Source organism: Dermacentor variabilis, chromosome 1 (assembly GCF_050947875.1).
Source record: "Dermacentor variabilis isolate Ectoservices chromosome 1, ASM5094787v1, whole genome shotgun sequence".
NCBI classification, from domain to species: Eukaryota; Metazoa; Arthropoda; class Arachnida; order Ixodida; family Ixodidae; genus Dermacentor; species Dermacentor variabilis.
In genome coordinates this window covers 118,981,903-119,004,926 of record NC_134568.1, presented here as the reverse complement: position 1 = coordinate 119,004,926, position 23,024 = coordinate 118,981,903, and the positions used below count along the sequence as shown (strand labels likewise).

Here is a 23,024-nt window from a genome sequence, read left to right as displayed (position 1 = left end):
AGTTTGAAGTGCAATTCATGGATCAAAAGACATGGGATCCATAGTGTTAGAAATGTGTGAAATGAAATTTGTACATATCAAGCAGTACAAGGTTCATAACAGTTATAATGCTGCCTTTCTCACTTAGCACAAAAATCTGTATTCTTGTACTTTTAAAGCACAGGAAGTAACAAAACTGTCGAAAAAGTCAATGTTTTTGTACACTTCTGGCACAGTTTGCTGTTGAGACACAAAGTCTCTCAACTTTCCAATGTACCCTACAACCTCAGCTACAACCTCATCCCTCCAGGTTCTCGCTGCCTCTTGGTCGGCATCCTTGCTTTCACCGCAAATCGTTTGCCACACGATCACATGCCTATCCCGAAATCGTGTAAGCCATCCACTGCTTGCTTCGAAGCCGCGAACGTCCAGAAGAAGAGCAAATTCCTTCGCTTTGCCCTGTATCATCGGGCCGGACACTGGAATGTTTTGAGATCGTACGTCGCGAAGCCATACCGCAACGGCACCATCCACTTCTTTGAAGTACCCCGTGCAGAGTTGTTTCCTGGCGGAATTCATCGAAGTTTCTCCTTCAAGCTTCGATTTTTGTTTCTCAATTGTTGACAACGTCGACGGCACAATTGCATAGTCCTTTGCAACGTCCACTTGTCTTTGACCGTTGTCCAGGCGCTGAAGGATTTCCAGCTTGTCCAAGAGAGACAACCGCTTCCGTTTCGTCGCACTTATCTCGAAAGTGGGCACGCAAATTGCCATTGTTACCTAAAACTGGAAGGCTGAACGGAGCCGATGAAAAACACACCACGTGGGTCGTAAAAATAAGCCTGTGTCCTGTGAGCGAGTTCGTTAAACTGAAACATTGACTGTTCCCAAATTCGTTTAAGTGAAACATTTTTGTATAGAATCTATAAGAAAACTGCCGGGGATTTTTAAAAAGTTCGTTATTCTGAAATATTCTATAAACCGACGTTCGTACAACTGAGAGTTTACTGTAGTAGTCTCCAGTGCAATCAGCGATGCATTTTTTTCTTTTGGTAGAAACGACCATATCACTGAATGAAGGCTCTCGGCAGCCTTCAGAGTCATCTTCTATTGACATTGCGTGTGGAGCTTAGGAATCAGAGAGCCACTGATAGGCAGCGATGCAGCTGCCAGGTGCTTTTCCAGCTTGTACTTTTGTCATCACCTGCTCTTAAACAACTAACTCTGCTCCTTTTGCACGAGAGGTACGCCGACCACGTACATAATTATACTGATGGATCGGTAACTCTCCAGTGTTCCTCTGGAGCCGTGGTTTTCCCAGTGAAAGCCACCACCATCAGTTTCAAGACGTGTCACCCAACGACACCAATGGCTGCAGAACTTGCAGCTCTTTGCTCTGCACTTCATCTTGTCAGCCAAGAACAACCTCGAAGATGGACAATATTCAGTGACTCGAAGGCAGCACTGCAGTCTTTGCTATCAGCCCTGCTGCATGGACCACACAAACAACTGGTATTTGAGATTAGAGAACTAATCCATACCTTGACTGAGAAAGGACACCATGGGACATTTCAGTGGCTTCCAAGTCACTGTGGTGTCATAGGTAACGAACACGCCAAGAACACTGCTTGATCGGCTTTTCAAGACGACGAAGAGTAGCCGATACCGTTATCAAGGACAGATGCTGCTAGCAAACTTCGAATGCTCACCCATGATATCATGTTCTCCTTGCGGAACGCAGGAAGTTTTCAAAACAACCGGCTGCACAAGCTAGACTCATCTCTATGCCTTTGCATTCCAGCTGGACGCTGCCGTCGCGAAGCTACCCTGCTTTGTCGAATATGGCTAGGGGTGGCTTTCACTAAGTCCTTTGCATTCCAGATCGGATGGGCCGACGACGCCTCGTGTGATGACTGTGGTAGCGAGGAGACTCTTCAACATCTTCTCTGTGACTGTCCTCATTACAATTTACAGAGACTATCGCTCGCAATCGCGATAGCACGCTTTGACCAAAGACCTCTAACAGAGGAAGTTATTTTAGCATGCCGACATCACAAGCCATCGCAGCTGATGGCGACGAAGGCATTGTTGCAGTTTTTAAGGGCAACAGAATTGGACAAGCAGCTGTAGCCTGAACAGATGCTTATAGCGCTGCAAGTGGTACAGTGCTGTGCGGTGACAGTGATAGACTGTGATTGTATGTCTATGCTCCTTTCTTTCTTTTATCTCTACTTTGCCATCACTTTACCTCCCTCTCCCCTCTCTTCCCAGCATAGGGTAGCAAACCGGATCTTCCCATCTGGTTAACCTCCCTGCCTTTCCCCTTTCCTCTCTCTCTCTCTCTCTCTCTCTCTCTCTCTCTCTCTCTCTCTCTCTCTCTCTCTCTCTCTCTCTCTCTCTCTGTGTACTTTTGTGTGGTACCTCACTTCTGCAGCCTGGTGTCTGCGCCTGGTATCTGCACCAGCTAAAGGGGGCCTAGTGAATAGAGCTCATGATGAGGTTCTCTTTATTAAGGGGTGGTATGATAGATAATGTTTCGAGATATTGGGACAGTATGATAAAAGAGGCAGCATGCAGTGTGCTTGGTCACGAGTCTGAGGTGCTGATGAGGGAAATGCGTAGCCGTAGGCCAAAGGAGTTAGCACGCAGTGTGATTAGTTGTGCAGTCGGAGGCACCAATGCACAAAATGCTTAGCCGTGGGTCCAAGGAGTTGGCGTGCGTTGTGCTTGATCACAGAGTCAGAGACGCTGATGCGTGAAATGCTTAGCCACATCTCCAAGCATTGCGTGCTCTATGTGCTTCCAAAGCACTGATGCTTGAAAGGCTTAGCTGTGGGTCCGAGGATTTTGTGTGTGAAGCTTGGTTGCAAATTCTACGTCACTGATGTTCAGTAAGTTTAGCCACGGGTTTAAGACATTCACAGACAGAATGATCGTCTGTGCTTCTGCCAGGTCCGTGTAGCACATGTTGTGACACTCGTTGAGATTACAGTTGTTGAGATGTTGAGAGGTCGCGAGGTGCAAAGTGCAGACAAAGCCCCTACGGATCGAGCACTGGACCCATGGCAAAGCATGCTGAAGTCGTGTGGTAGGCGTAGCCAATCAATCACTTCGGAACGACCTTCAGTTATTTGCTTTTTGTGCGCTTCTTTCTGTGTGGAGGAGGTAGCTGAAGCAGCAGATTTTAAGACAGAGAAATGTGCTTTCTCACAAAATCAAGATGACGGCACTCAGCTTCGCTGTTCCAGAGATATTTTGCCTTGAAAAAAATTTTGTAAAAGTTATTTTTGGGAAATGTTTCATTAACTTAGATTATACAGTAACTCTTTTATAGCATTTCTATGTGGTTTACAGTGAAGATATTTTGAAATTAGATTGAGACAATGTTGAAGAAACTGAAAATGTGATTTTAAAAAGGTATTTTTTTTTTTGTGATGCGAAAGCCGTGTCCCCTCTTAATGTTTTGTACTGAATATGGAAAGGGCCTACCATGACCAAAACAATGTGGTGTAGTTGTTTTGACAAGCACTTTGCAGTGGCACCCATTCTCTATTACGTTTTTTAAGCATGAAATGCTTTTAGCTCCCGTTGTCGGTGGTTTTCAAGTGACCTTGAGCCGAAAGCCAGAGCCTTTATCCGGGTTTATTGCTCCCACTCTGTCAGTCTGTTGTCAAATGTTTATATAAAACTTGTTGCATGATAGAAATGGCCAACTCTAACTTCCGTTTTCTTGCTGATGAGCACAAGGTCATGGGTTTGATTCCTGGCTGCTACTGCCACATTTCAACGGGCACAGAACAGGAAAAAAAAAAAAAAACCTCATTTGTACTGCGCTTTGGGCACACGTTTAAGAACCCCAGGTGGTCAAAATTGATCTGAAGCCTTCCACTTTGGTGTCTCTCATAGCCCCCTGTGTTGCTTTGGGACATTAACCCTGATCAATCAGTCTGTTCTTTTGCAAGTACAAAGTGGGAACACGGCTCACTAAAGGTGGGACACAATTTCCCACATGCATAATGTGCAGGTATCACTTTGCTGTTCAGTTTTAGTGTTTAATTTTGTTCAATTGTTTAGAGGATGCTGCCAGCACAAATTCATGGTTTGCTGCTCGGGCATCATAATAAGCAGGGCTGTGCTTGTTTATATGTGCACAGAGGAGTTATACATGTACTTCCAATATAGCATGAGGGGGCTACAGTGCCCCTCTGCAGTGCCCCTCTGGCACCATTGTTTTCGTGCTATTTCAAGCAACTTGGCGATGGGAATGCTTGGGAACACCTCCTGTTAGCAGTTCAGCAGAATAGCATTACCTACTTTCACATAGGTAAAAAGAAAATAATAAATTTTCAGGTTTTATGTGCCAAAACCACATTATGATTATGAGCCACACTGTAGTGGGATTTTTGGCCATCTGGAGATCTTTAATGTGCACCCAATGCATGGCGTACGAGTGTTTTCGCATTTCTCCCCCATTGAAATGAGGCCACCATGACCTGGATTTGATACCGCGACCTCTTGCTTAGCAGTGCAACACCATAGCCCCTAAGCCACCATGGTGGGTACTTTAACATAAGTAGCTACCGCTATGTACACCTGTGAGCAAAAGTATGCAGACCATAGGGTCGACAAAAAAAATGAATTTCTTCATAAGTAACATGCATTAACTGAAATTGACGAGTATACAGTCGAACCCGACTATATCGAACCCGTTTACATCGAATTATTCTATATATCGAACAATTTCTGGACACGATATAGTTACAATGAGTATATATTGCAAAAATTATGCTTACATCGAACAAAAATAGCAGCGACACCCGATATATCGAACGTCAAGCGGCGGAAAGTGCCCCCGGAAGTTGGCTTTCCCTCGCGGTGGCGGAGAAAACGCGGCTGCGCGGCTTCATCCAACCGCTCTCCCTACCGTGACCGCGCCCGACCGCGCTGCCTCGGACGAGCCGTCGGCACCCCCCTTGCAAAAAATGATCCTGACCCGCCCACAGCGCTTGCTCAGACAGCCAATCAGATGCTCTTGTGCCCTCGTCATGCAAGATGGCGAAAGTTCGACTCACACGCCCAAATTGTTAACTCCCTTGTTATCATTATTATTTTTAGGCACCTAATTAAACCGCCCGATTCTTGGCCAATCCCCCACTGTGGGTACGTGCCACGGCCACTCAAGACAACAACAACAACAACAACGACTTGTCTCGCTGTTTTTGTGTGCGCCTTGTAGGCCTTCTCCCAGTGTTGCCGTGATGAAGCGGAAGAATTTGCCTTTCGTCGTGAAGCTCGCAATCATAAATCGTGTCAAATGCGGTGAGAAGTCGGATGTCCCCGCAGAGCACAAGATTCCGAGGAGCACTCTCGGCTCGATCTTGAAGAATAAGGGGGAGATTAGGGCTAAAGCGTCCAAACTCGCGACCCGGTGCCCGTGGCGCCCGACCCGTACGCACGGCCGTGTACGAGTGGTTAATCTGAAATTGCTTCAGCCGTGCCGACTTTTGCATGCTCGGTGATGACTAAATCCTGATGAATGCGAAGAAGCCGTTGCTGATGTTTCCGAAGTTCGGAGCAAGCTCTCAGAATTTCCGGAAGCTGTTGACGAATCAACGGTGGACGAGTTTGTGAGTGCAAATGATGGTGTCGCGACTACGGGAGAGCCCGAAAACGAAGACTACATTGCCAACATCGTACCGAGCACAAGTGAAAGTGGGCACAATGAGGAAAGCAACGACGGTCCTTGGCCCACATCCTCCGAAGTGATTGGTGCGCTCGCACTAGTCCGGTGCTTCTGCGCGAATGCGGAAAGTTGCGGCCTCAGCTGCTCAGACTCCTTAATGTGGAAAAGTGCGTGCGTCGCAGGCAGCGAAATTGCCAAAGCAGAAGGAAATGCAGGACTATTTCGTGCGAAACTAAGCTAGTTTAATCAATAAAGTGATTTTATAAATGGTATGTGCTTTTATGACATCCAATTATTTAGCAGACTTATATCGAATTATGCTCTATATCGAACTGATAGGCATTTTTTTGCGAGTTCGATATAGCCGGGTTCGACTGTACTGGAAAGTTCACAACGCCATCTTTGGACTGCAGTCCTCAATTTCAAATTGCATTCAGAGGCAGAGGAGAAAATCGGCTTTACTGCACTATCCCTGGCCTGTATATGTCACAGGTGTACCTCACATGTACCCTGCTCACAGGTGTACCTACCATAGATAACTATTCACTATAAGCTGTTACCCCACTTGGCTTTTCGCAGTAATTTGTTTTTTATGGCTTATTGCTGCCACTGTGATTACCTCTTTGCTATGGGGTCCACAACTCCAGAGCAGCGTCCTTTCCCAAAGTTGATTATGGAACGAAGTTCGTACAGTTTCGAATAAAGACAGACATTTTGAGTAACAGTAAAGCACATTGTAGTATCTTTCACAAAATTTCAGTATACAGCAGAACTTCGTGACAGTGAATTCTTTGGGACAGGAAAAAATTACAAAAAAAAAGAAAGAACTGTATGATTACCTTTGGTATAGCCGTAGCTCACCATTTTGACTTTCTGTAACTAGGATAAGAATGTTATAAGCATAGTTGGTTAATTCTGTTCAAATATCTGTTCAAGCAAATGTACATTCTTTGTTGAAACACAGATTTCACATCTATGGTTTTGCCCATACATTTCATTGTCTGAGCGTGGGCTTCGTAAGGCTGCTTTGGTTGTTGAGAAGAGACGAAACCTTCCTCTTTGACATGTTGAACAGTTCACTGGCAGAATACAACGCTGACGCTTGTAAATAAACACTCAGCAGCTTCACAGAGGCAGTTTCTGGTACCAAAGGCTGCACGAACCTGTTGTTACTGCACAAGATGCAGACCAAAGGAAAGAGGGGCTGCTGTAGTTTATTTATTTTGTTTATTTATTTAACTTCAAAGCCAGAGCTTTACAGACAGGAGTAGAAAAATAAAAACAAAACAAGCAATTACGACAGTGCAGTCGCAATATTCGTTATCGATGACAGTCTTGAAGGAGGTGACATCACTGATCTGAGCAACAGAAACACAGGCGGGTGGTTTCAGTCAGTGCCATATATCAAGATAAAGGAATTGGCATATGAGTTGGTGCAGCTGCAGGTACGCCAACTTTGAACATGTGGTCATTCCGGGCTGAAATGGTGGGCGGTAAAGGGTGTCTCAGAGAGTTGGAAATATGCAATATCTTTCAACTTATTATATTACAGTTGAATCTCGATAATTCGAACTCAAAGGGGCCAAAAAATTTGTTCGAATTAAAAGAAAGACTTGTTCTCGAAGTATTTGTACTCCATAGCATGATGCACGAACGGTATGAGTCGTGAAATATTGCGGCGCACAATCGCACAGTGAACAAGGACCACGAAACTGCCTACGCCGCCGAATGCTCGCTTTCTGACAACAGCAGAAAACAAAACTTCAAGGAGCAATCTGGCGCCGGCGCTGAGGCGGGCACGCGCGCAGACCATCGAAGGTGAGGCAGTTACCAGGGAGCTGAGTGGGAGGGCGAGGAGAGCGTAGTTGCTAGGAAGGGTGGGAGAGAAGCGGATTTGCTCTCCTATCAGCTTGATGGATGGCGCTAATTACCTCTGCCACCTTAAAGCCCCCACCAGACGTACATGTTGTAACGCTACTCGTGCATCGTTTGGGTTTGCACCCTTTTCCTCCGTTGAGCACGATGAGACGTCGAGTGAGCGCGCCGTGTGCGAACTCGTTACGTGTACGTCTGATTGGGGCTTAAGACTGCCACCGAAGCAGTGGAGTTGCCGAGGCTGGACTGGGCTTTCCCCGCTGCTCCCCTCTGCATGCTCACATGCTTTTTCCTTCGTCTGCTGACAGATCAGCACTGCGGTTACGTTCTTCGTCCTGCGTTCTTAACGCATCATGTCTTATGAAGATGACGAAATCATTTCCACTGATCATAATCATGTTGGTGCTCTCCCTTCTATTGCGGCATCGCCACGTTAAAAAGACAATAAGAATGTGGTGCTGGGTGTCACCTTCATGCCCTTGTATTCAGGGTCTGTGTTGTCATACAGAATCCGGTATGGCGCATTGTCTCCAACAATCTTTTCATTGGGACGTGTTAGTTCAGACTCGTCATTGTAAAAAACAAGTGCGAATGAGACCAAACGAAGCCAACCAAAACAAGTTTAAGAGAGAGCTAACGTGAGCAGATGATGGTACAAAACAAGTGGCCATGCTGAACCAGACAAGAGTACGAATGGAGTGGTCGGGCGGGTCCGCATGACACCAGTTTCCCGCACGTACGTCACTGGTCTCCTCCGCTCGTGGCTTGCTTGCCGCCATGGCAAGCTGCGAAAAATCGGCCCAGGACCGATCCCTCCGGTGGCACATGCTTTGCCGCTAGTGCAGCTGGGGCATTACAGCGCAACGCAGAAGCGCCGACCTTGCCATTTGAGAAAGGGTGAAATTTTCGCAACATGGCTTTTTCTCGCGCGCAGCGTTAAGGGGTCTCTCTTAAGCTTTTCCTCTATGGCGGCAGAAGGGCAATGTTGGTTGGGGGCACCGCCGCGTGATTTGGCGTGCCGCTGAGAGCATTGTCACAGTACGGTATGTTCGAATCACGGAGTAAGACATTTAGGAGGTGAAACTCCCGTCAGCGCGAGCGAGCGCGGGCAACCAGATAAAGTCACAATTGTTGTATGCGCCGACGGGGCCGTATACAGTGGCGGTGCCATGCGGCGCGTCGTAGAAGCCGTGGCGAAAAAGAAAAATGCAGCGCCCGGGCACCGGCGCGCTCCCAACGGCGGTAATTTCTTTACAGGCCACCAGCACGATAGCGGCTCCGCGGGCTTGTGACCTTTTCTGGTCGCCGCAAACTGCGGAGTTTCCTCTCCTAAATGTTTCTTGCTCCGTGGTTCGAATTAACCATCGCAAATGCTTGCATGTTCGAATTACCGGGCGTTTTCGTCCATTGGAATACACATAACTTTGACAGAACCACAGCGTCAGTTCAAATAAACCGGATGTTTAAATTGAACGTGTTCGAATTAATGAGATTTGACTGTATGATATATTAGGTAGGTTGACACTTTTCCTTTTTTCATTTAGCTGACACTAGAAGTACGGCAATATAGTAAATAAAGCGAATAGAACTGCTTTGTAGTGCTTCAGTATTGTTTATAAGTGAAATTGTTACACATGTAAATGCTGCCACCAAGTGTACCATGATAGTAAAGCATGACCACCCTAATAAGAATTCAAGGCAGCCAGTGCATATACGAATTGTCGCAGTTACTGAAAGTATATTTTGAAGCTTTGGTGAGTGTGATCATTTATGTCATCAGAAAGCCATAGCTCTTTGTACCTTCTTTCTGCTACGTAATATTTTCGTGTTCTTCAGTAGCACGATTCATATAATATTAGATATAGTAAAGAAATAAATTTTTTTTTCTATGTATGCAATTCTTCACCAACCTGTCTTTACTACATCAATAAAAAAATGGATGCCTATGGGAGTGTATTAGGGACTTCCATTTCTGTTCACTATAACTATTAGTTCACTATATGCAGGTTCAACTATAATGACGTTCTACTGTATTTTCACTTCAACCTTGGCATTTATAGAATTTCAAGGTTGGCAGGACTGATAGTGGTTGTGATGACTTCGAATTAAGTCTTAATGTATAGATATTTCTAATGTAGGTAAATCTATGTAGAGAAAATGTATGTAGTACTATGTTTACTGGAAGGAGTAGCGGTTAAGCTCTCCTTAGACTTTTTATGTGCAGGCAAGTGAAAGTGACTGTGTGTATTTTGCTGTTTGCGGCCCTTGTTCCACTGCTGGCTTTGGTTTAAGTGAACTAACTCATATTTTATTCTTTCCTTGTGCTGCTTCCTACAGTCTGCTGGAAATTCAGACAGCAACCGTTGCAAAGTCTGCAATGAAGAAGTGAGTACAATAGGAAGTAGTGTGCATGTCTTGGGAGATATTTCAAAGGTATCTGCCAAGTGGGAATGAACTCTAACAAACAAAACTTTACTTCTCCTTCTATATGTCAGATGATGCAGTGTGTCCGTGAGCGGCGCGGAAGGTCTCAAAAACAGCATTTAAAACCATCGTTAGCGGTCTAACTATTCTCTATGGATGCGGTAGGAAAAGAATTAATCAAATTAGTTGTGCTGTAATTCATTAGTTGTAGCTAAATTCATGCAATGGAAAATTGCCATCCGCCTGACTACAGCATAATGTAGCCTTTGTAGCATTATCCATCACTTAAAGTTCATGAGATGTAGTTCTTCCTGAATATTGCTGCATAGCAAAGACCAGTTAGCAACTGATGGCAATGTAAACAGTGCCACACGAAAAAATAGTGTTACATAGCACTGTAGCACACAGAAAGAAGAATTTCAAAACCACTTAGCTGTCTTTCTTGGAGTGAAGTTTGGAGAGGGGTTCTTGCAGCACATTTTCGTGATAATATGCTAGGTTGTGCATGGCTGTGTGGATAAAAATACAGAATGTGTATTTTTTGAGCAATATTTATCACCTGAGCTACCACTTCTATTACTGTATTGACCTGATTCCAGTGTTTTCGAGAACCTAATGTGCACCCAAACTGCTTATAACAAAAAGCAAGGGGCATGCCCCTGATTTTCACAGTGAGAAAAATAATGAAATATGCAGAATTTACCGTTACAGAATGGAAATTTATTCACACTGTCAATGGACCACTTGTCATTTTTCATGTTATCCATTGTGTTTTAGTAATATTTCTTGAATAACTTGGCAACTGTCATGAATAGGATGGTATACCAGTCCTCAGCAAACCACTTTGGCAGTTTGTCCAGCAATGCATGCTAGTTTTCAGAACTCCAAAAACATGCGGTGCACACTTGTTGCCACTACTACAGTTGAACCTACTTATAACAATATTCAAGTACCACAAAAATTCCATTGTTATAACAGGGTTGAATGAAAAAAAGAAATCAGAATGGGAGATGGCATGGCTGTTTCAAGAAAACTATAATGGCGGGGAGGCCAGTTCTCCCCACCACCTTCCTCCATCCGGCTTCTGATTGTGTTGACTCGTCTAACTGTTCAACTTTGCTTCCTACAACAAGCCGTGGCTGTCGGCGTTCAAGAATGACACTCTTAGAACAACTGCAGACAAGGGTCATGGGCGGCAAGTGACATACGAGCTTTACCGAGGCATCGTTTTGGTGGCCCCAAAAGTCACCTTTTAACAAATGCTGGAAGTTTGCCGCGGCAGTATCTCAGCTTGAGAAATCCAGGAGAAACGCTGAGACAAGATTGCCACGAGCATCTCTCCACGTACTTCCCACTTGCTTGCACAAGAAAACTGCATGTCCGTCAGCCCTGCTTGGTTTACGCAAAGTTTGCCGACATTCTTCTCCAAGGCATCCAGGTACTCCACGCAATGAAGCGGAAGATCCCTTGGGAAAACAAGCCCATAAGGGACTGAATCATCTACAGGACCTCCGACCTCCCGCGAGGACAATGCCGAGGCAGCCTGCCCTACTGCGTCAGCGCTGCCGTCATGGCCGTCACTGTCGCTATCTGATGCAAGCAAGTTCACGACGATTGCCTCATCAGTCAGAAGCACTTCGTTTCCAAATCTATAGCAGTGCGCTTTTCACCGGCAACGTCGTGCATTTCCGATGATCATTGGGTGGGTCAGCCGCGTTTCCTTTCTGCGGCGAGTCAAGCAAGGCTGAGAAACTACGTAGCCAGGAACGACTTTGACGCAACAAACAAAGACAAGCACGAGCTATTTCATCTGTTAGCTTAATTGCGCAGAATGAGGGCCCAGCGAGCAATCTGAGAGCAGTGCCGGCAGCACTGTCAGCGCTGTTGGAGCGTTCCATTTGTGTTTCGGAGGCTGGCACGGCAAAGAGCTATGGGCGCAACCCATTTGGGTTCGCAGGGGTGTAAGGGCGACGGCAGAGATGCGCGCGAGGCTGGCGTGCACCTCTCATGGAGAGAAGCGCGCGGCGACAGTTGGGGTGGCGGGCGATCGTGCAGCAGCTCACATTTCACTTTTTCTTTTCTCGTTTCAAGGATTTCGCATTCAATTACCATTTGGCTTGGACACCCAGCAGCCAGACTTATCGTTATCGTTATAACCGATAATGCGGTATGGGGACATTGTAGTAAGCGGGTTATTTCTCCATAGAAAGCATACAAAAGTTGATGGTGCAGTAGCTTTTCATTATTATAACCGATATATTGTTAAAACCTGTATGGTTATAAGTGGGTTCGACTGTATTATCACGTGAAATAAGTTAGTTTGAATGAAAGCACACATCCTCATTGCCAATCTACATGGTAATGTGTTCTTTTTGTGAGCTTATTGTAACAGTGGCAATGATGGCTCTGATGACATATTGTTTGCAATGCTGCAAGTGTGGGTTTAGTCCCGTATGCAATTGTAACACACAGGCTTATTTTGAAAAGTATTTCTTGGAAAACAACGTGGGTATTAGAATCTGGTAAATTCGGCCTAGAAATGCAACTGGCTTTCAGGTTTTATGTATTGAATACAGTTCTTGCATGCAGTATGTTCAATGAAAGTACCGTATTTACTCACAGTAAGGCCAGCACATACACACACACACACACATATATATTTATGGGAGAGTGCAGATAAGGCTAGCTTGTGAAGTGATGAGTGCAGCAGATGCAATGATGACAATTGAATAAGTGGGTTTAAAGTTGGCCGCTAGTGGTTGCATTATTCTGCAAGGCAGTCTGAGCACAGTCCGAGGCTTCACTGACATAACCCTGCCTCGTGTAAGGTCTGCACCCTGCAAAAATGTGTGTGTGTGTGTGTGTGTGTGTGTGTGTGTGTGTGTGTGTGTGTGTGTGTGTGTGTGTGTGTGTGTGTGTGTGTGTGTGTGTGTGTGTGTGTGTGTGTGTGTGTGTGTGTGTGTGTGTGTGTGTGTGTGTGTGTGTTCTGTTTTTTCAGGGTGCAAAAAATATGTATTCTTGTATAAGGGCTCCACTTACCTAAACTTGCTGGCAAAATTTGTGGTTGCAGCATGTGCACTAAATTAACACGTTCACTGCGTCGTGGCCCACCGGTGGGTCACGCAACGCAGTCCAGCCGTGCTGGCGCAAACAACGAGGCGTTTCTTGCAGTGCGGCGACAACATGCTTCCACAAATGCATGAAAATGCGTTTCCACTATCATATCACAGATGGCGGTAGAGATACAAAGCGTGCCTGTATTTATTGACGTTGGCGCTTGCAATGCGTCTGATGATAAAGCTGACGGCTATCAGGAAGCGGTGAAGAAAATGTTCCCGCTACCCGCTCGAGCCTTTTGTTCGGGCGCTTTCCACATGCGCAACATACTTTTGAAAAGCACTCACAATGTGTGCAAGAGCTCAGCTGAAGAATTAGTCTGTCCTATTCGCAATAACTTGGGTCACTCTCAGTACCAAGCCTCGTGGTCCTCATCCTTGTGCTTTCAATTTTTTACGAGCATTCAAAAATCGTGATGGACTGTCAAAAATTCGACGGAGGTACAGAAAACCAGAAGAAAAGACCCTGCGGTGGAAGCGGATCCGCCGGGTCACACGGCAGCCCAAATACGTTGCCATCCACTTCGTGCGGCACAACTTCTGCTCCAGCGAACGTTGAGTGTTCAAGCAGCGACGATGGCAGCCTCGAAGAGTTATTGGAAAGTTCTTCTGAACTGTGGGATGGTGAGTCAAGCGGTTGCAGTGAAGTGGTATCTGAGGATTCGAAAAACGGTGATGTCCAGGCTGCATTACCTGCCGAAAACTGGAATGCGGTAACGACTAGAGTTAGAGCGATGTCATATTCGAGCCCCCCTGTGCTAATCAGCCTCCCGACTAGCAACGATGCTCTCAGCTTGTTTTCTCTTTTTTTGACTGATGACATTTGGGACATGATGGTTCGTGAGACAAACAGGTATGGGAAGCAGTACATAAACTCGAACGTCCTACAAGAGAAATCGCGCGTGAAGAAATGGACTGAGACAAACGTGCAAGAAATGAAAGTGTTCGTTGGTGTACTGATCTGCATGGGTCTAGTAAGGCTTCCTAATCTGCAGCACTACTGGGCAAGAAGCAATCTGTACGGCGTAAACTGCATTCGCCAGAACATGGCCCGCGACCGGTTTCTGCTGCTACTAAGGTTCTGGCATTTCGCAGATAACGAGGAACCCAGCGCACAGCAGGATCGCCTCTATCGTATTCGACCCTTGATTGAAAAAATGAATCGCAATTTCTGCTCAGTGCTGGAGCCAGGCAAAGAGATTGTCATTGACGAAACGATGATTCCGTGGCGTGGGCGTCTCGCCTTTAGGCAATACATACCTGGTAAAGCCCACAAGTATGGAGTCAAGCTATACAAGGCCTGCACGAAGGAGGGCTATACATTGAAAGTGTAAATATATGCCGGAAAATCTGGCGCCACAGCGGGCATGGGGCATGCCGAAGAAGTAGTAGTAAATTTGATGGCTGGCTTCACCGGCTGTGGTCACACACTTTTCGTCGACAATTTCTACGCGAGCATGCTGCTTGCATCACGCCTGTTGAAAGATGATACATTTTTATGTGGCACTCTCCGATCGAACCGAAAGGGGCTTCCGAAAGAAGTTACACAAGCCACAGTAAAAAAAGGGGAAGTTGTTGGTCTTGAATCCTACAACGGCGTAAAGGTGCTGAAGTGGTTGGATAAACGGCCCGTTCTCATGATGACAACGGTTGCTGAGCATGACACCAGCCTTGTTGATACCGGGAAAAAAATGAGAAAGGGTGAGTCGATTACGAAACCGCGCACAGTCCTCGACTACAACGTGGCGAAAAAGGGCGTAGACTACAGTGACCAGATGACGTCCTACTACTCCTGCCTACGGAAAGGGCTCAAGTGGTATAGGAAAGCTGCGGTGGAGCTCATCGTTGGAACTGCAGTTGTGAACGCATGGGTTGTCCGTTCAATGGTGGACGGTAAAACGTCGCCAATCATCGAATTCCGCGAGGAGTTGGCACGCGCACTCTTCGCCACAGCTCACATTGAGACCGAAAGGACACGCGGAACAAAGCGCGCCCATATGCTGGAAAAGGCCGACGGACCTGCACGGTCTGTCCGAAGGAGATGTACTGGATGCTACGCATCGCTGAGAGCTCGCAGAAGTCCAGAGCAGGCAAGGGTAATGGCGAAGAAAGTTGTTACGTTTTGCGCAGATTGTGCGGGAAGGCCATTTATGTGTTTGCCATGTTTCAATCTTCTGCACGAGTAGAACTCCTGAACATAGACTACGTTTTAGACATCGTGAGCTGGTGGCACGTAAGACGTTTAGTTGCAAATGCTGTGATTTGAACTTTTTTTTTTTCTTCCGAAAGTTATTCTGGAAGTACTTCAATAAAATGTCGAGTTTGAGGTCTTGTTCTTGAGTCTTGGTGCTTAGTGAATGCTGAAACGCAGGGTCACGTGGCTTTGCCCTACAAAGGGTAGCTGGTCGGTGGGTAGTAAACGTAGCAGTCAACGGCTTCAAAACGCAAACTCTTTATTGTGGAAACTTGTGCATGCCCAGGAAAAGAAAGAAGAATCGAGGGTGCGAGAGCAACAAGCGCTTCTGGCACTTGTTCGGACCAGAACGACCGAAACTCTTGGCCGCGCTCTAGTTACATAAAGCAGAAATTTTGTAGACCGAAAGGGCGCCGCTTTTCAAGGACATCCTTGAGAATGCGCTTCAGTCGCGTTCACTGGGGATGAAGCGAGCAGAGTCGCGGTAATAAATGACTCGATAAATTCTCCAGATGCCGTATGCTACAAAGATCCATTATCCATTTTGTTTTTATGATCCATTTGGTCCTTCACGTCAGGTCATTATTGTTCGATGACGTAGCCGTGCCGTTCAAACGTCCGTGGGAAACGACCTGACTATTGGATCATTGGCGACTGGACCTCACTATTGGATGCACCTTGCAGCCCATATTGAACCACAGCGCGCAACGAATGGCGAACGCTATCGTCAACGCGGGTATCTGCTGCTTTTCATTTCTGTGATTGGTTGAGAGCTGCTTTCGTCTGATGATCCCGTCAGGCTTACGTCACGCGAAATGGAGCGGAAAATGGACAATGTATTCTTATAAAATGCGGCCCCAGTGAAGCAACTTCCTAGAAGTGCACGGGCCAAGTGAATCACGTGATGATTTTCTTCGCTGGCATACGTGATTGAAGTAACCCGCGCAAGCTGCGACCGAAAATGCCAGTAGAGCCATCTTTCAGCACGCGGAAAAAAACGGCCTCAGAAGTGTGCCCCACCGGTGTGTCACGCCGCACCCGCGGAAAGCCTCGGGTGACCCACCGGTGGGCCACGACGCACAGAGATCAAAACTATGATAACGGGCTACGCAGTGAACGTGTTAATGTGTATTTGCTTTGGAAAAGGGGCTTAGTTGCTTCTGTATGGGATGACCTTTATAGTTGTAGCTTCACTCGCTTTCTCAGTCCTTGTTTCTTGTGATGCTTTTGGAGCTGGAGTCCAGCTTAATGAAAGCATCTTTCGTTAGAGAAGCTTATTTGTTGATGACTATTTAACTAAAGTACCGTATTTACTCAAATATAGGCTATTCTCTGAGACCATGATTGTAGCTGACGAGTTGGCATGTGCCATTCTGTTTGAATATAGCATCTTGTCACTAGCAAGGACAGTGCTCTGTGGGAATAAATTGGCGATAAAGAGGCCAGGTTAAAGACGATGAGTGAATGTTGCACACTATTTTGACGAGTAAACAGTTTTATCACTGCACAAACAAACGACCACAGACCTCACTGGCTCTCCCTGGTCGTTTGTTTGCGCAGTTATAAAACTGTTTGCTAATATGCACCAACTCGCCCAACAAGTTCTAAGCTTTTGACAAGTGTTGAGGGCAGTAATAAAGTGCATAATGCATGTTCCATTGAAGTCGAATGCCACAGTTGAATGCCTTATTTAATTCGGCTTGCATTCAAGAGAAGTTTTACTTTTTTGTTTAATCGCCTTCCAAATTTTGTAGTTGACAGAGAATTGAGGCTGGCCTAGTAAATATGGTCGTACCTGTGTGTAATGTGGTAATTTATGTCATGCCGTTTTTCTGTGGTTTGTGTGTTTTGTGGCTGAGTGCTTGTTTGTGGCACGTATGTGCAGTACGAGTTGGAACGTGGAGAGGTTTGGCTGCCTAGTGGCCTGTCAACGGCTCACTGGCTGCAGACGGCTGCTGTGTTGGTCATCATGGGCAGCGCAGTCTCAGGTGCCTGCCTGGTTGTCAAGGTCTTCGATAATGTTGGCATCCGCACCCTTGCTGTGGGCCTCGCCCTGCTGGTTGAATATGTGTGCTTGCGGTATGTTGATAGTTTACTTTGTACTTAAACAGCTTCACATTTAAAGTGGGGTAAAATGCTATGGAGAGACTGATAGCTTTTAGGTGGCATTAGTCAAGTTTCAGCCAAGCTCTCAAAAGCGTCTTCTTTCTTAGTCTTGCCAGTCATGTGGAATATCTCCTTTCTGTCTTAATGATCATGCACAGCCTCACCAAAGATAGTTTGTCACCTGCCATAAAATGGCATTGAAAATTCTACATTCAACTCCCTATCCCTGAGCACAGCAAATTATTATGTAATCAGAGGTAATTAGCACCTGCATTCACTCAAGGGGCATACTAGTACTTGTGAAATAGGTTACACTTGTGAGGAGGATAAAACAGCACACAACTGTGCTATTTACAGGTCAACTAAAAAATAAAGAAAAAAAGTTATTACAAGAAGCAAATGTGCCCATTTCACAGATGCGCTAAGGAGGAAGAGAGACATTAATGGCAACAGTGTCATTTATTACTTATGACAGTTTTGGGACTTCTCTGAATGAACTGGTGTGTTGCCAAATACTGCCAAATTAATGAATTTTTGATGTTCTATAATGAAACTACTGTATGTTCTTTTGTAAGAGCTGCACCTCTTGAGTTGGACCTAAATATAAAACAAAAAATTTCATAGATCCCACATATTGTGGGAATCACCCCCGTATTCAGAAATGCATCTTAACTTGAAGCCCATGCATGACTTAATATAAATGATGCCTGGTGCGAACGCACCCAAGACACTCATTGTGTTTCCTTTGGTGCGTTCACAACAGGCGTCATTTAAATCAAGTCAAGCGTGGGCTTCAAGTTAAGATGCATTTCTGAATACGGGGGTCAATGTGGAAGCGAAGCATTTGGCGGGTACTAGCTGGCTATCCAGAATTTTCTGAGGTTCTCCAGAGCAATATCAGGTAGACTATTGCATTCGTCCAAGTCTAGTAGTTGTGTGTGTGTGACGCAACCATATGTGCTTGTGACAACAGCAGCAAGACGACGATCATATGACTCCATTGGCATCATTCCTACTGTGTCTGTTCAACTCGAATTTATGGGACATGCCGATTGTTGAGTTCTGCATAGGTACTGAATGGGCATAAATGAAAGATACATGGATTGTGACAGGATTTGCGACTATATTTTATACAGTCATACATACCTATATCCAGGTCACGTGGTCCATGTTAGAATGATGATGGCATTCATACTCCGCCAAAAAAAAGGGTAAAACGTGATCAACCTGGGTCGATAATGAATGCGGTACAATGTTGCACAGCTTCTATAGCGTTAGCTGCTACAAGGAAAGTGCGGGGAAAGTAGGGAATGCCTACATCCTAGGACGACTTCATCTTGTAATTCACGCTTGCGGTGAATTAGACTACAGCTGCACCAGCTCCGCATTTACATTCTAGCAGCTAAAACAAAGCTAAAATAAAGACGTCCCACGGTCATTGCATACAGTGGCTAGCATGTCAGTTTTTCAAAGCAGGTAAAAATTTATTTACTTTTTGTTTGTGTGTGGGCTGCACTCATATAATTCGTGGCCAAATTTTTGATAAAGTGCAGCCCTTACACAATAATATACAGTAAATGCCCTTTCAAAGCCCTAGAGAAATACATGCATCCTCTTTGTTTCTCTCTCTCTCTCTTGAGCTAGTGTTAATCTTCCCTACTAACAAATGCTCAAGCCTCGTTATAATGAATTGAGGTAAGGAAGTAATGGACATAACAAAATGAAATTGTCCTACTAATGGATATACCAATGAACTAGATTCATCTCCGAAAAGTGTGCTGAGTATATTGCTTTCCGTGCGATTTGGCACTCATTTAATGCGGCAGTTCGAAACTCCTGCATTTAATACACCGGTGAGCAACACTGGTGCAATCTCTTAGGCCATGAGCTGCCAAGCCAAGCCATTGCGGCGATATGCACTGCATGGAGGAAGGAAAAACTTTTTTTTTTCCCTTCCTCAGCTATTCGCTAGGAGGAGGATGGCTGGCTATGTGCTCAACATCCTCGCTCACAAAGAGGGGCCATGTCAGAACAGCGGATCAGTTGCATAGTCGGCGTGCCTTGTTATGTTGTGTCTGCGTGATAGCTGTTCTCTTCGACTGCTTCACCGTTTTGCAGTTTTCATGACAGTATGAACGAGCCAAGCGAAAAGTGGGAGTGAAAGTCTACACTGGAACAGAAGGCAGCTATTGTAAAGGCTGTTATGTCAGGGTCCAAAAAGTTTCATGTTGCAAAAACCTAAGATTTTTTTCTGTTTTAATAAAATATTGTTGCATACGTGGCTGCATAGCAGTTTGGTTGGCCACAAGACCGTCTTCTTTGCCTATTTAAAGTTAGGCACCTCATTGGGCATATATTGCAGTAAAGGGCAATAATGGGGATAACAAAGCAATTTCGGCTTCCCCTTCAACATTGTTATAACGGAGGTTTGAGTGTATAACATACCATTTGTCACCAAACCAAAACATTACTAGCCATTTCGTGCAATGTATTCACTTTGAAATGGTTTTGGATGCTAATACATGTTGCATATTAAAAGTTCAGCATATTGTGTTTTCTTGTAAAGCAGCAAATCTTATCCTTCAACACTGCAAATGGCATGCCACTGTATAGAACCAAGATCAACATCTTCACCACATGTGGTACATCATGTGTGCAGCAAGCTAGATGCATCGTTTACCATGCAGCAGTTGTCAGCATGTATTTTCACCTGTAGCCTTATGGAGAACCTTGCACCAATGTCTCACTGCTACCAAATGTTGAGATACTACAATGGGAATGGTATAGGAGTGTAGACACCAAATTTAGAGGACAAATTGTCTATATCATAATCTTTGCATGCTTATGAGGAATGCTTTCATGAAGTATGGCTGGCAGCAGACGGCTAAAGGGTAATTTATTTCAATTTTAAAGAGTAGAAATGAAACACTGCTCTCTTCTCTGGACTTATCGCGATAGCAATAATAAAAACATCATTGTTGAGGGCAAAATATTGTGACATTAAGAACGCTGGTGGAGATGCATTTTCAGTGCGACTGCGCATGCGTTTGCCAAAGCACGGCCGGGAGTGCTCGTCTCCCGTGCGTGCGAGTGCGCGTCTCCCATCTAGCTCCAGCATTGACAAACATGGGAATATGTGTGAAATTGAGATGAGACATCGGTTAGCTGTGGGCAATGCTTTGGTGGTTCACACGACCTCCGTGACGCCGTGTACACTTAATTTATGTCGCTTAAAGGTTGTTCACCCCTGCTGGCGGGAATATTGAAACTAGAAACTGCAGTATAAATTGAGTGATACTTCATTACTGGGGACGCGCTCATGCATATGCTGGTCGTTATTATGGTCTCCTAAATGCTGTTTATTACCCAAGACTAAAAAATAGTCGCTCGAGATTTAGGTATCTGCACACCTTTAACAATCAAGAATCAGTAGCCAAAATCTGCGTGCTCCGACTAGCATGACAGCTAAAATGTAAAGTGTTGCAAGGCACATTGCACTCGTGTGTGCGATGAGCGATGGGCCAATGTGCAATCAAACGAATAAGACAGCTGCAGTTCTCGCTCGGCACATATGAATATGGTTTCGAAAATGCAGCAAAGACATTTTGCTCATCAGAATAATTATCAGGAACATCTGTGAATACCTTACGGCACTGCATATGCAAGGATACACAGCATATACAGCCAAGGTCAGAGTGTCGAACCAAACTTTTTTTTTCCAATTTTCATTCCAGTTCAGTGAAAACAGTTTAATTCAGATAAGTTTGAGCGTGAAACATGACTGGTTCAGATCAGTTTGAGCCAGTTTATGTTCATTTGCCTGACCTAAGAATGATTACAAGAAAACAGCGAAAATTGATTTTGTACAAAAATTCGATCGTGCTCCTAGCCTTGTGGAAAGACTAAAAAAAGGTCATTTTTATCACAGCTACTTCAGTTTACGTGCCAGTGTGATCAAAAGCGACCGCCTAGCTAGAAGCGCTTCATTGCAATTGCAGTGAAACCTCGTTAAACAGTAGTTGGCCAGAGCTTGGAAGAAGTACATACTAAACGGTAGTACTGTTTAACCGAAATAGCATGAGATCACCCACTTACCTGCCGAAAACGTAACTCAGAGAGAGTGCGATGAAAGGGGAAAAAAACATGCAGTATTTATTTACTTCGCGCGAAAAAAGTGGTATTTTCGTTTGATGCCGTGGCGGCCTAGCACGACGACAGCGGCCTCAAACTTGCTGAAGCTGCATGCCAGCTTTTCAGCCAGCCCCCTCTTCTCAGCAAACACTCGCATGGCAGATTGCTCGTTGGCGTTACATATTCTCCGTGCACGCGCGCAGTAGTGCTGCAGAAGTCCCGGGGCGACTTTTTCATTGCCGGATGCCGAAGTTTGTAAAACTTTTCGTTTGGAATAGACGTTATCGCGACCCTGTTCTCGTCGCGACGATTGCATTCATGAGGCTGACGTAACGCGCAGCTTCTGCCACTGTAGGGACTGAATCGCCCGTGCTGTCACTTTCCGTGTCGTTCTCATCACTGTCGCTAGTCAACACTTCAGCAACAACAGAGGCAACGATGCCGAAAAGTCGAACCTCGTAGCCGGCATGTCTTCGCGGTTGCTGCAGTGCTGCCGAGCAACTTCTTCGCATTCCAAATGCCACACACCGTAGTTAACAGCAGATCCCTGTCACGTGCCAGCGCCAACTTCTTCGTGTCACGTTCGATAGCACGTACGATGTCTCATTTTTCTTCTATGCTGAGCACCCGGCGTCTTTCTTTATCCGAGCTTCGGCATGACGCGACTCCTCGCTTGCATGACGTCGAAATGATGTTGATGCTGATGTGGCTTCACGCGCAAACGCACAGGGTGCTTGGAGGCCGTTGTTCCGATCTCTGAGGCTTGTTGTTCTGCCGGGCCGCCCGATGAAGACGACGCACCGCCGTGTTTGCTCGACGAAAAGTGTAAACGCTACGATTTTACCGATGCGTACGCAATAAGCTGGTGCGGTTTATGCAGATACAAAACACATTATGTTCAATGGCCGCTGAGTCGGGGATTTGACTTTACTAGCTTCAAGACGAAACTACTGTTTAAGCGGGTACAGTTTAACGAGGTTTTACTGTATATGTCTCCCTCATCCCCAGATAACTACCTATTTGAGTCGCCAATTTCAAATGCTCATGGGTGTATTACAAACATTTCTAAGGGTGTTGGCACTTGTAAAATGACAGCTAGCTCATATGCATTTACAAATGAGGTTGTTGTTGGGTTTAACGCAGAAATAGCGTTTTTGATATGCTGGCTGGGTCATGCATTTATTTGTTTGCTGTTCTGTTTTGCACTGAAAAATAGTCTGACTGCTTTTAAGGCTGCGACAAGGACTGCCAAAATGTCCAGTAAGTAGGGCAGTTGGGTGCTTTGTTCATTATGTGGGGTCAAATTTTGGGCAGTTTTTTTTCCACAATCACCTCTAAAATGTAGGAGACGCACAGTACGATTCAGCGTCTGATACGGCATCCGATGTGCTGGAACGGCAGCTGAATCCGAGGCGTTTTGATATGTCATGGCTCTGGAATGGCAGCCGGATGTGAGGCATTTTGCCATGCTGCTGCATGCCACACCACCGTACAAATTTTTCCGGACCATCACATG

At 45.4% G+C, this 23,024-nt stretch overlaps 1 protein-coding gene across 4 annotated transcripts in view; it reads left to right on the top strand.

The window, feature by feature from the left end:
• Nucleotides 1-23,024, top strand: part of LOC142583676 (uncharacterized) — an 81,867-nt gene that overhangs the window by 54,585 nt on the left and 4,258 nt on the right. For all 4 annotated transcript variants that reach the window (XM_075694167.1, XM_075694178.1, XM_075694171.1 and 1 more), the window contains 2 exons: nucleotides 9,875-9,922; nucleotides 17,157-17,350. In XM_075694167.1, coding sequence (XP_075550282.1) covers nucleotides 9,875-9,922; nucleotides 17,157-17,350 — 242 coding nt within the window. The remainder of the gene's footprint in view (nucleotides 1-9,874; nucleotides 9,923-17,156; nucleotides 17,351-23,024) is intronic.